Source organism: Neomonachus schauinslandi, chromosome 13 (genome assembly GCF_002201575.2).
Source record: "Neomonachus schauinslandi chromosome 13, ASM220157v2, whole genome shotgun sequence".
Taxonomy (NCBI): domain Eukaryota; kingdom Metazoa; phylum Chordata; class Mammalia; order Carnivora; family Phocidae; genus Neomonachus; species Neomonachus schauinslandi.
This window is the reverse complement of record NC_058415.1, coordinates 19,016,885-19,030,902: the sequence shown is the minus strand read 5'-3', so window position 1 is coordinate 19,030,902 and position 14,018 is coordinate 19,016,885. Positions and strand designations below refer to the sequence as shown.

Here is a 14,018-nt window from a genome sequence, read left to right as displayed (position 1 = left end):
AAAACACACCATACCCAATTAAGAATTATATATATATATTTAGCTAAGTTTCTGATGATCCTGATTGTTTTTTAAAAAAAAACTAGTAATAACTATATTATTTTGAATGCTCAGATATTTAAGTATCTCTAAGATTCCGAAGAATGGCATACTGCAATTTAGTACATACTTTTATCATTTCCACTGCTTAGAATATTTATATTAATAAAGAGGGCTATATTAAAAACCAATTTTACAAAGTTATTAGACATTTAATTTTAAGCTCATTTTTTAGAGGTATACTGTTGCTGAATAAATTCATCACCCACCCTGAGAGATAATAACATACATGGGAATGGTGTGCCACATTAAAACTAACCAACCATAAACCCCTATGTATGAAATTATAAATTATTCTAATTAGCTCCCTAACACAGACCTATTTGAAATCATTTGTTTTATTCTTCTCTGATTCAGGACTTTCAGTAATGTTTTGTATTATACTAAGTGTACTCACTGCACTTCATCAATTCAAACATTCATCCACTGAAATTAACAATCTAAACATTTTTAATTAATCTCCATTTATCCCAAAGGTGCAGGGACAGAATAATCAAACTGATGTTTTTATATGTCCATCGTAATTATTATTTGATCTAAATGAGTAACTGTGTATCTTATTTAGACTCCATAGAACCTCTAATTTTTTTATTATAATAAATTATTATAAATTATCTGTAAAACAAAAGCCAAAGGCTTGAAGATACAGTATAAGAGTACACAACACTTAGGACGGTGGTTTCTGCTCCTCCTCCCATTACTATCGGGAAGTATGAAGCTAAATTTCACCACAGGACTTAAAGCAGACCAACTACTATAGCACCTATCATTCTTTATATGACCTTGGGATGTAAATATGATAGCATATATCTCATGTTGAATATTGACGTCTTAGTCACACCTAGAATGGCTTCATTTGCAAATTTTAATAACATGACCTGAAAAATCAATACTTAACACTGCTATGTGTTTTGAACAATTTCAAAAAGTAAAATTTATAAAATCCAGATTATTTTAAATACAGAAACAAACTGAAATTTATTCTTTTTTTTATAAGGAATATTGACAGCTGTATTATTCTGGATTTACATTTGCTATATCCAATTCATCTTATTTCATTTATAGGCTGCTCTTATAAATTTAATCCATGGTGACAGGTGTTCACAATTCCAGGCTTTTTATGAGTTTTTCTTCCTGCCGGTTTTCAGTATTTTATTCAAGTGTCAGGTAAATACAGAGGCAAATAAAGAATGAGTAATTACTCTCTTAGAGAAGATAGACAGACCCTCCTTCCCTTTTCCTGTACATAAGCAGTGACCATGTAGAAATCCAGAATATAAATAAAGGATATGGATAGGTGTGGTATTTCATAATCGATCTTTCAAATGCAGCTTTTTCACTAGACTTTCTCATTAGATAATACTCCCATTTTAAAATTCTAATTGTAGAGCCTCTAATAAACAAAGGAACTATTCATCTCATGAAAGTGCCAAAATTGAACATTTTCTATTTATTTGATGGAGTAAGAAGATATTTTTGTCCATGTCCTTTATCTCCAACAAGAGCTCATTAGTGTAGAACAATAGTGTAATCTTAAATCTTGAATTTTTCTCTAATAAAAGCAACACAATTTTTTTTAACTGGAAAAATAGTATCTGTGGTCAAAGGAGCTTGAAAAGATTTTTTCACTGTGGCAGGAAAACAAAAACAGAAAGAACAAGGGCAATTATACTGTTAAAGAACATATTTCACTTCTAAGAAGGGTTAAAAACTTAAGACTGATGAATCCTTAGGACCACATGAGCCACACAACAGTTTACTAGCTACTAGAATATTCTTTTAAATTATTTCACTATTCAAGGGATTTTAAATAAATGTAATCCTACTTAAAATTTTCTTTGCATTAAAATGGCAAGTCAATGCTGAAATATCCAGAACTTTTCCAGATAAATTCTTACAAATCTTTATGAAAACTGTACCATAGCATTAAGTGTCACAGACCAACCACAGGAAACTCAGTAAATGCCTTGCAATCAAGAAGTTTAGCATTTTTCCCTTTTAGAAAGGCCCCGTGTCTAGTTGAAATGTAAAAAGCCAATGAAGACATTTCCAGACCTCTCTTTCCTAAGGCATACAACAATATGTAACAACAGGCTGTGTTCTTTCTAGCTTCTTGTAGAAGGAGTAGGTTTTGTATGATTTTGGCCAGGGGTGAAAGAGACCAGTGGGGACCAGATACCAGTCTCTGATCCCAGTCATGACTATTTCAACGGTCACTGTTCTCATGTATTTACTTATTCCAAAAAGATAATACTATTCTGATGAGAACACATTTTTTGGCACTCACATATTTCTTAGTTCTAGTACACACAACCTGGATTTCTACTTAATTTAAATGAATGCTAGGCAGCTAGACATTTCAAAAGAAATGTCTTATACTTTTTAGCATCCTTTTTTGTAAGCTCAATATTAAAAAATTAAAATAGTCATTTTCTAAGAAATAGAGAATACTGATATATAGAAATAAAATCTTGGTAAACTTAAGAATTAGACTCAGAAATCATGGGCTGAATCAATTAAGCCAAAAGTTGAACAATTAAGGCAGTTATTTATTAAAATCTAATTCATATAAGCTCAATATACATAAACTGATTAACATAAATAAGGTAAATGTTTCTTTGTTGATCCCAAAGCACAGCAGTCATAGGGATTAAACATCATATTACTATAAAAGAGAGAGACACACACACACAAACCAAGAAATAGACTCTTAACTACAGAGAATAAACTGGTGGTTACCAGAGGGGAGGTATGTGGTGGGGGGAGGAGTAAAACAGGTGATGGGGATTAAGGAGAGCACTTGTGTTGAGCACCAGGTGATGTATGGAAGTGTTGAATCACACCATATACCTGAAACTAGTTTTACACTGTATGTTAACTATACTGGAATTTAAATAAAAACTTCCAAAAAACCCATCGTATTACTAACAGTCATTCACTCTTTAGAGGATTTTTTTTTTTTTTTTTGGTATATCTAACTTACTAGTGAAACAGGACAGAATAGTTTTATCTAAATTGAAAATTAAAGAAAACCCTTCAGTGCACAAAACATAAAACAGTTCTGCTCACAGATCTTTCAGAGGCATTGATAATATTTTCCAATATAACCAAGAACAAACATACATAATTATGCTTACCATAAAAATTCTTCTAATGTCCTGAATTAATTTTTAATATTTTATAATAGGGATATAGCATATGAATATTTAGGTTAATAATATAATGACTATAAAACCAACTTTGTTCATTGTATATATACATATGTAATGAAATAAAAAGTGAACCAAAGAACAGAATTTCCTTTTTCATTCTAAGACTATAAATTATGTCACTAACTTCCGTAACAAATCATGAATGCTCCTTATAATAGCAGTACAACCTATATGGTTTTGGAATAGAACAACAAATTCATATTGCTTGAAGTTATATAAGTTTATTATTATTAAAAGAAATTTGACAAAAATACTTTTAAAATGCTAAATATAAAATATTGACTAGCTATTACTACTTTTTTTATGCAATGGCATTACATTATAGCCCATAAAATTTACAGAGAATATTAAAAATGGCATTTTGCTAATAAGCAGATAATTGAAAATAAAACTAGTGAACATTAAAAAATAATTAAGTTTAACTTTAAATCTTAAAGATAAACTCTGCATTGCAAAGCTACAAAACATATGTAAGCAAATGCTAGAATTTATAGTATGCCCTAACTTTAGATGTAGAATACATTTTTTCTGTGCTTAAATAATGCAATTACTTTGCTTTCTGTAAATACGTAGAAAAACATTTTAAAAGGAAAAAGATTTTAATTCCCTAAAACTGGACATACGGGCATTATGGTAGCAGTCATACAAAACATGTTAATAAAACATTCCAAATAAAATGACAAAGACCATATGAATTTAACATTTCAGGTCTGACTAATCATCATCATCATCATCATCATCATCATCATCATCATCATCACTACTGCTACTGTGAGTCATAATCCACTCCCTGTAGACCTGAATTTTCTGTAAGCATGGTAGAGGAAAAAAGAAGCACAAAGGTTAGTTAAGCATGGCAAAATGCTTGCAAAACATGTAAAATTGTGAAATGTTCAAGGAGTCAGAATAATCTTAAGGCAGAGTTCAGAACTGAGTAGGGCAGTAATTACAGATATAATATTCCATAACTTAATAGACCTAAGACTAAACCTACTGGTTGGTACACTCAATGGATAAAATAGTTGGATGATACCAGTAAGGTATTCCATGAATATATGAGAATTATTATTCTATTTCTCTAGTAGGTAACTTGAATTGACTAGTAGGAGACACTATAATACAGTACTTCTTTCTAGATACAAAGGCATACAACCAAGGAGTGTATTTTATATTTAATTATATATACGCCCATATAATTTACTGAACACGGAGTACTTTTTTTTTTAGAGAATTAGAAAATAAAATAAAAGGAGAAACATTTAAAGTATTTTCTAAGACACCAATGTTAAATCACTTAGATTAAATCTCTCCAGATGAGATTTTAAATCCTGTTTCTACGTCATCTGCTTTTTTTTCTACAGTACTGGCACTAATGTATTGTAAACTATTTGCTAATAATAGAGTTTTGACTAAAAAAGCACCATTACCACCAAACCAACAACCTACTTCTTATACCCGTAAGAGAACAATGCTAACCACAATCATCCTAAGGCCTCTGGTGAACTCCTATAGGTATTCCAGCTAATATTGTGTTTAATAATACTCTTGCTGAAAAACAAGTAAAATGGCTGACAAGGATTGTGAGGTTTAAGTCATTTAAATAGCTCTTTTAGCAGTTAGTACTAAAACTGGCCTACCAAAAATAATATGTACCTTTAAAACACACAGTCAAAGGTCATGGCCTTTAAATCCCAAAGTTTAAAGCTTCAGCAAACCATTAATGAAGGTATAAAATAAATTTACTTGTCATTAAATCAAGTTATCAACTGAGAGAAATTTCTGGTATCTCATGGCTTTCTTATTTATCATAATCTATCTCCTAATAGTGAGGATGTATTTCTAAATTCTCCTCACTACTCATCCTTACTTCTTAACTGAATTTATTAAAAGTTTCTCAAGAAATATTTTTAGTTTTTCAGTAGGTGATCTAATATTCAGTCCAGTAAAATGTCAGTAATATGTTATTAACATAAGCTACTAATGTAAGTAACATGTTACTTCCCTAAAAAGGGAAGGCAGGAATTGAATAGTTTATTTTCAATTGTATTAACCACGGGTGACTTCTGCACCATTTCCATCTTCCGAAGAATGATATACTGTCATTGTAGAGATTGCACAAAATGCCTTTTAGAGCACAACCTCTCCCTAGATCACCACTTCTGTCCCAATATGCAATTATTTTGATGCTTTAAAAACATTTTAAATACACTGTCACTTTACTAATACACATTACCTCAATGGTTATGTTTTACTATATTAGATGGAAGTACATTTTATGCAAAATTATATACTCTGCATGTAGTGGGTAAAGTATTGAAGTTTTAAATATTTCCCATGATCATTTTAGACATGACAGTATTTAAAATATCAAGGCTATAAAGGAAGGACCATATCCCACAGTTTATTATTACTACAAATATTTTCAAGTCTATATATACATAATGACTCCTTGTCTGTTTGCAAACAAATGATTTAATTTAGTAGTCCACATCTAAACCACAGATGAAATAACTTTAAATTGGTATGATCTATTATGGTATGTTACCTACACCATAATCCAAATTTTAAAAAGTCCAGTTTTCAAAGTAAGAAAAGTATCTATTATTGTAGATAAAATATTCTACCTTTAAATGGTCTTTTGTTTCAAATCTAATTTTCCTTAATAAAAGATGTTGGCTTTCATGTGCACTGCTTATCAGATTCCACAGATTTTAAATAGACTACACAAGCATAAGGCAGGAAGAGGGTCAAGGCCAGTGGAGTATCTTCAAAAGAAAAGCCTAAGAACCCAAGAATTAGCCTACAGCAATGGTACTGGTTTTTTCCTTAATCATGCCCAAGTGGACACGAGAACTGTGTAAAAGCTACTAGTGGCTTGATATGCAGAAGGAAGTACCCTAAACAGAAATGGTTTAATTGGTTAAATAAGTACCACCAACTATGAGGGTACATAAGGCACAATGGTTTTCAACAAATCTAGCAAATCCAGTACAGAACTAAGGATACCCTATAAAAAGATCGGATTCACTAAAATCCTATACAAAAAGTTACCAATACAAAAGCTTTTCTTTGTATTCAAAATACTGAAACAGCTGTACGTAGTTTGTAAATTTTAAGACTAAAATCTACTGTTGGCTTTCACTTGCAAAGTCATGCATTAACTGTTTTCATATCAAACTTTTTGATGCCTGTAAAAAAGAAAAAAAGATCTTATAGTAAATAAATGTACATTAAAACCTAAGTAAATATAAGAAACTTATAAACAGAATTAAGTAAAACATATAAAACCCCAATCTAACATATATTTGAAATATTATTTAACTACTTTTAATAGAGTGAACTTGACTAAATTAATCTTAATGTGTAAGATATTTCTTCACCCACCTGTAACATCTGGTTTCCAGTCCCATCCCTCAACCTGTAAGGTCTGATAACTCCATCCTCATTAAAGAATCGAGGAGGTCGCAGGCTCTCCACTTCATCAGAAGTCTCTGTAGCTCTACAGGAAAAAAAAAAATATAACTTGATTATAAAAATTATTCAAAAATTCTTAAGTACACTTTAAAATGCAACTACTAAAAAGAATCCTTTTTTTTTTTAAGATTTTATTTATTTATTTGAGACAGAGAGAGAGAACACAAGCAGGGGGAGTGGGAGGGGGAGAAGCAGGCTTCCCATTGAGCAGGGAGCCCGATATGGGGCTCAATCCCAGGACCCTGGGTTCACCACCTGAGCCAAAGGCAGACGCTCAATAACTGAGCCACCCAGGTGTCCCAAAAAAGAATCTTCTTTTGGATAAGACTATTACATCACTTCTCTATTTTAAAATTTGTCTTTATGACACTAATGTAAATTCTCTAGAAAAATGTCGACTTGTAAAGAAGTTTGTTTATAGACTGTCTTGGACTTTCTTTGTAGACAATCAGAATCAGCAAATGAATACTGCTTTTTCTTTTTTCTCTGATTTAAGACTTAATTTCTTTTTCTTTTCCTATTATACTGTCTGGTTCTTCCAGTTCAATGCTAAGTACACCAATACAATGCTAAATATAAGAGGGGATTGTAGGCAACCCTGTCTCATTTCTAACTTTAAAGAGAAAGCTTCTAAGAGTTCTCCATGAAGAACCAATATTAACATATGTTTTTCTTTTGTTTTTTAAAAGCCCATTTTGTCAAACCAAGGATGTTCATTTCTACTCCTAGTTTGTTTATAGTTCTTTCTTATTGTTATTTTTTTTTCAAATCTTGAATGGGCAATGAATTTTAAAAAAGAAATTCCTTCCTGGTCATTGCGGTCTTCATATAGTTAATCTCTTTCAATCTATTATTGCTATAAATCACATTACATGTATGGTTTTCTAATGTTCAAATACCCTAACATTCCTCATAGTCCCACCTGGGCTTGACATGCACTGTTTGAAATATACATACACATTGCTAAATTTGGTACTATAATAATTTAACATTTTTGACTATATGGACCTACATGAGAATGTCCATTTGTTTGTTCACTCATTCAACAAATTTTCATGGATTCAATAAACATTAATTAAGAGCTTACCACATAATGTATCCATATGTATAACACATACTTATGGGTAAGTTCTCCAATTACAAAGCAGAAATTGGCAGAATGGATTAAAAAAAATATGATCTAACTATATGCTGTCCAAAAAAGATTCACTTTAGAGTCAAAGATGAAAGTAAGTTGAAAATGGAAGGATGGAAAAAGATATACCATGTAAATTGTAACCAAAAGAGAGCTGCAATAGCCATACCAAGTTTAGAAGAAAATTAGACTTTAAACAAAAAATTCTCATTAAATACAAAGAAGGACAATTTACAAGAAAAGTTAATACATCAAGAAGATATAAAAATTATGAACACATAAGTACTTAACAACAGAGCTCCCAAATACATGAAGCAAAAACTGGCAGAAATGAAAAGAGAAAAAAAATCAATACTTATTTCTATATCCTACTTTCAATAATGAATACTACATGTAAGATCAGCAAGGGAATAGAAGACTTGAATTAACACTATAATCCAATAGACCTAACAGACATCTATACAGAGAACATTTAATTCAACAACAGGAAACTACTTATTTTTCTCAAGTGCACACAGAATACTTTCTAGGAAAGACCATGTATTAGGCCCTAAAACATGTCTTAATAAATATAAAAATACTGAAACTTATAAAGTATGTTTTCTGGCCACACAGAATAAAATTGGAAATTTGTAAGAGAAGGAAATTTGGGCAATTCACAAATTTGTGAGAACTGAACAGCAGAAGGTCCAAGAAAAATAACCAAGGAAAGTAACTACTTTGAGACAAATGAAAACAAACACAACATACCAAAACGTATGGGATATGGCAAAGAAAGTGTTCACAGAGTGATTTATAGCTGTAAATACCTAACACTTAAAAAGAAGAAAGATCCCAAATCAATAATCTAAATTTACACCTTCAGAAACTGGAGAAAGAAAAGGAAACTATACCCAAAGCAGACAGAAGGAAGGAAATAAGAAAAATTAGGGCAGAAAAGAAAATTAGAGCAGAGATAAATAGAAAAACAATGGAGGGGATCAATGAAACAATAAATATATCCAAATGGCTTCACTGATGAATTTTAACAAATGTTTAAAGGAAAATTAATGTAATTCCTCCACAAACTCTTCCCAAAAAATGAAGAGAAGGGAACACTTCCTCATCATTCTATGCAGACAATATTACCCTAATACCCAAACCAGGCAAAGACCACAAAAAACTACAGACCAATGTCCCTTGTGAATACATATGCAAAAAAACTCTCAATAAAACGTTAGTAAACTAAGCCTAGCAGCACATAAAAAAGATTATATACCATGACCAAGTGGGATTTATTCCAGGTAGGCAATGTTGGTTCAACATATGGAAATCAATTAATGCAATATACTATATTAATAAAAGAACAGAAAAAACAAACAATGCCAATTTAATTAATACAGGAAAAGCATCTGACAAAACCCAAAATCCTTTCATGATACAGGCACTCAAACACCAAAACAGAAAAGAACTTCTTCAAACTGATAAAGGATATCTCCAAAAAAAAGCCATGGCTCTTATCATAATTAATGGTTTAAGAACTGAAAGCTTTCTCCCCTAAAATCAGGAGCAAGATAGGCATGACTGCTCTTGGTACTTCTATTCAACATTGTACTAGAGTTCTAGCCAAGATAATTAAGCAAAAAGAAACAAATGGCATTTAGATTGGAAAGGAAGAACTAAAACTTTTGTATATATAAAATCATGCCATCTAAAAATAAAACCTTAAGGAATCTAACTATTAGAGCTAACAAACAAGTTTGGTAAGGTTGCAGAATAAAAGTTCAATATACAAAAACTATTTCTATATACTAGCAATACACAACCAAAAATGAAATTAAAACAATTCCATTTATAATAGACCAAAGATAATACTTAGAAATAAATTTAAGACATGAATACTGAAAACTATAAAACATCATTGAAAAAAAATTAAAGACCCAAATTAATGGACAGACATCCATTTTCATTCATTGGGAGACTTAATATTGTTAAGATGGCAATAATCTCCAAACTTATCTTGATTCAATACAAACACTATTCAAAATTCCCACTGTCCTTTTTTGTAGAAATTAACTGATCCTAAAGTCATATGATTCAAGTGATTCAGAGAATATCTAAACAATCTTGAAAAAGAAGAGGACTAACACTGACATTAAAGCTTACTACACAGCTACAGAAATCAAAACAATGTGTACTGGATTAAGGATAAACATACAGATCAATAGGATAAAATGGAGAAATCTAGAAAAAAATTCAAATTAATAGTCACTTGATTTTGGAAGAGACTAGGAAGACCATTCTGTAGGGAAAATGCAGTCCTTTTGACAAATGGTGCTGGGACAACTACATTTGCACATGCAAAAGAGTAAGTAAACCTCTCCAACCTCTCATTGCATGCAAAATTTAAAAATTAAAATGAATCAAAGACCTGAACTTAAGGGCTAACTCAGTTAGATGTACCTCAGTTTTAGATGTAAATCTTCAAGACTTTAGAGTAAGTAACGCTTTCTTAGGTATGACAGCAAAAGCACAAGCAACCAAAGATAAAGATACATCAGACTTCATCAAAAGGCACTAGCAAAAAAGCTGAAAGACGACACACAAATAGGAGAAAAGGGCGTCTAGTTTCCAGAATATATAAAGAACTCTTACAATTCAACAGCAAAAAGATAATCAGCCCAATAAACATAAAAGGATCTGAATATACATTTTGCCAGTAAAGATATATAAATGACCAATAAGCAAAATGAAATGAGTGCTCTACATCATTCAGAAATGCAAATCAAAGCCACACTGAGATATTACTTCACCCAATAGATTAGCTATTAAAAAAAAAAGCAAAATGGAAAATAACTAGTATTAGAGAGAATGTAGAGAAAATGGAAACTTCTAAATTTTTGGTGGGGATATAAAATAGTATAGCTGCTGTGGAAAACAATTGGGCAATTGTTCAGAAAGTTAAACATATAGGTTACCAAACTCACCAAGCAGAGCAATTCTCCTTCGAAAGAAAAATTGACAAGAACTGAAAGCATATGTCCACATAAAAACTTAAACATTGTTTTTAGCATCATTGTTCATAACAAAACTAAAAACAACCTAAATACCTGTCAGCTAATGAACAGATAAACAAAGGTCATCTATCCATAGAATGGAATATGATTTAGCCATAAAAAAGAATGAAGGTCCCATTTATGCTACAACATGGGTGAACCTTGAAAACATCATAATGCTAGAAAAGGCCACACATCATATGGATCCCATTTATTTGAAATGTCCAAAATAGGTCAATCTACAGAAAGTAGAATAGTAGTTGCTACTGGCTGAGAGGAAAAGACACGGTGAGTAACTGCTGACAAGCACAGGGCTTTCTCTACAGTGAAAATGTTCTGGAATTAGATAGTGCTGACAGTTGTACGATCTTGTGAATGCTAAAACCTACCAAAATGCACTTTAAAACAGTGATTTCTTATAGCATATGAATTCTATCTCAATTTTAAATAGACTATAATAAGGTGTTTAAAGGAGCATTAAAGATTTCAGGGGTCTGAGGGAGGGAGGTAGATGAGTTGTGAAAGGGCAATGTGAAGTATTTGTGTGGTGCTGGAACTGTTTAGTATCCGGACTGGTGGATACGTGAACATGCACAGGTAACGAAATTGTATGGGATGAGAGCATATACACGCCAATGAGTGCAAATCAAAGTGGGGAAATCTGAATAAATTTGATAGATTGCATCAACGTCAATATTGGGTTGTGATATTATACTATGGTTATGCAAAATGTTCTTAGTCTGAAATCTGGGCAAAACCTATGTAAGTGGTCTCGATGGTGGTTCCTGAAGAAATCAGGCTAGATCCCTGAACTTTTTTATTATTATTATTATTGTTATGTTAATCATCCTACATTATTACATCATTAGTTTTTGATGTAGTGTTCCATGATTCATTGTTTGTGCATAACACCCAGTGCTCCATGCGGAACGTGCCCTCTTTAATACCCATCACCAGGCTAATCCATCCCCTATAGAACTCTCACTTTGTTTTTCAGAGTCCACAGTCTCTCATGGTTCATCTCCCCCTCCAATTTCCCCCCCTTCATTTTTCCCCTCCTGCTATCTTCTTCTTCTTCTTCTATTTTTAACATATAATGTACTATTTGTTTCAGAGGTACAGGTCTGTGATTCAACAGTCTTAGACAATTCACAGTGCTCACCATAGCACATACACTCCCCAATGTCAATCACCCAGGCACCCCATCCCTCCCACCCCCACCATTCCAGCAACCCTCAGTTTGTTTCCTAAGATTAAGAATTCCTCATATCAGTGAGGTCATATGATACATGTCTTTCTCTGATTGACTTATTTCGCTCAGCATAATACCCTCCAGTTCCATCCACGTCGTTGCAAATGGCAAGATTTCATTCCTTTTGATGGCTGCATAATAGTCCATTGTATACCACTTCTTCTTTATCCATACATCTGTCGATGGGCATCTTGACTCTTTCCACAATTTGGATATTGTGGACATTGCTGCTATAAACATCGGGGTGCACGTACCCCTTCAGATCCCTACATTTGTATCTTTGGGGTAAATACCCAGTAGTGCAATTGCTGGATCATATGGTAGCTCTATTTTCAACTTTTTCAGGAACCTCCATACTGTTTTCCAGAGTGGGGCTGCACCAGGTTGCATTCCCACCAACAGTGTAGGAGGGTTCCCCTTTCTCTGCATCCCCGCCAACATCTGTCCTTTCCTGACTTGCTAATTTTAGCCATTCTGACTGGCGTGAGGTGATATATCACTGAGGTTTTGATTTGGATTTCCCTGATGCCGAGCGATGTGGAGCACTTTTTCATGTGTCTGTTGGCCATTTGGATGTCTTCTTTGGAAAAATGTCTGTTCATGTCTTCTGCCCATTTCTTGATTGGATTATTTGTTCTTTGGGTGTTGAGTTTGATAAGTTCTTCAGAGATTTTGGATACTAGCCCTTTATCTGATATGTCATTTGCAAATATCTTCTCCCATTCTGTTGGTTGGTCTTTTGGTTTTGTTGACTGTCTCTTTTGCTGTGCAAAAGCTTTTTATCTTGATGAAGTCCCAATAGTTCATTTTTGCCCTTGCTTCCCCTGCCTTTGGCAATGTTTCTAGGAAGAAGTTGCTTCGGCTGAGGTCGAAGAGGTTCTCCTTTAGGATTTTGATGGACTCCTGTCTCACATTGAGGTCTTTCAACCATTTGGAGTCTATTTTTGTGTGTGGTGTAAGGAAATGGTCCAATTTTCCCAACAGCATTTGTTGAAGAGACTGTCTTTTTGCCATTGCACATTCTTTCCAGCTTTGTCGAAAATCAGTTGACCATAGAGTTGAGGGTCCATTTCTGGGCTCTCTGTTTTGTTCCATTGATCTATGTGTCCGTTTTTGTGCCAGTACCAGACTGTCTTGATGATGACAGCTTTGTAATAGAGCTTGAAGTCTGGAATTGTGATGCCGCCAGCTTTACTTTTCTTTTTCAATATTCCTCTGGCTATTCAGGGACTTTTCTGATTCCATACAAATTTTAGGATTATTTGTTCCATTTCTTTGAAAAAAGTGGATGGTATTTTGATAGGGATTGCACTGAATGTGTAGATTGCTCTAGGTAGCATTGACATCTTCACAATAATTGGTCTTCCAATCCATGAGCATGGAACGTTTTTCCATTTCTTTGTGTCTTCCTCAATTTCTTTCATGAATGTTTTATAGTTTTCTGAGTACAGATTCTTTGCCTCTTTGGTTAGATTTATTTCTAGGTATCTTATGGTTTGGGGTGCAATTATAAATGGGATCAACTCATTAATTTCTCTTTCTTCTGTCTTGTTGGTGTATAGGAATGCCACTGATTTCTGTGCATTGATTTTATATCCTGCCACTTTACAAAATTCCTGTATGAGTTCTAGTTTTGGGGTGGAGTCTTTTGGGTTTTCCACATAAAGTATCATATCATCTGCAAACAGTGAGAGTTTGACTTCCTCCTTTCCGATTTGGATGGCTTTTATTTCTTTTTGTTGTCTGATTGCTGTGGCTAGGACTTCTAATACTGTGTTGAATAGCAGTGTTGAAGTGGACATCCCTGCCGT

The 14,018-nt window shown here is 32.9% G+C and overlaps 1 protein-coding gene across 4 annotated transcripts in view; it reads right to left on the bottom strand.

Moving 5' to 3' along the window:
* Positions 1 to 14,018, bottom strand: part of VPS13A (vacuolar protein sorting 13 homolog A) — a 269,920-nt gene that overhangs the window by 16,416 nt on the left and 239,486 nt on the right. For 2 of the 4 annotated variants that reach the window (XM_021689382.1, XM_044920643.1), the window contains one exon: positions 6,696 to 6,810. In XM_021689382.1, the coding sequence (XP_021545057.1) occupies positions 6,696 to 6,810 (115 nt within the window). Of the gene's footprint in view, positions 1 to 3,775; positions 4,119 to 6,374; positions 6,500 to 6,695; positions 6,811 to 14,018 lie in introns of those variants that run through there. The other 2 variants (XM_021689383.1, XM_021689384.1) reach the window with 2 other exon arrangements.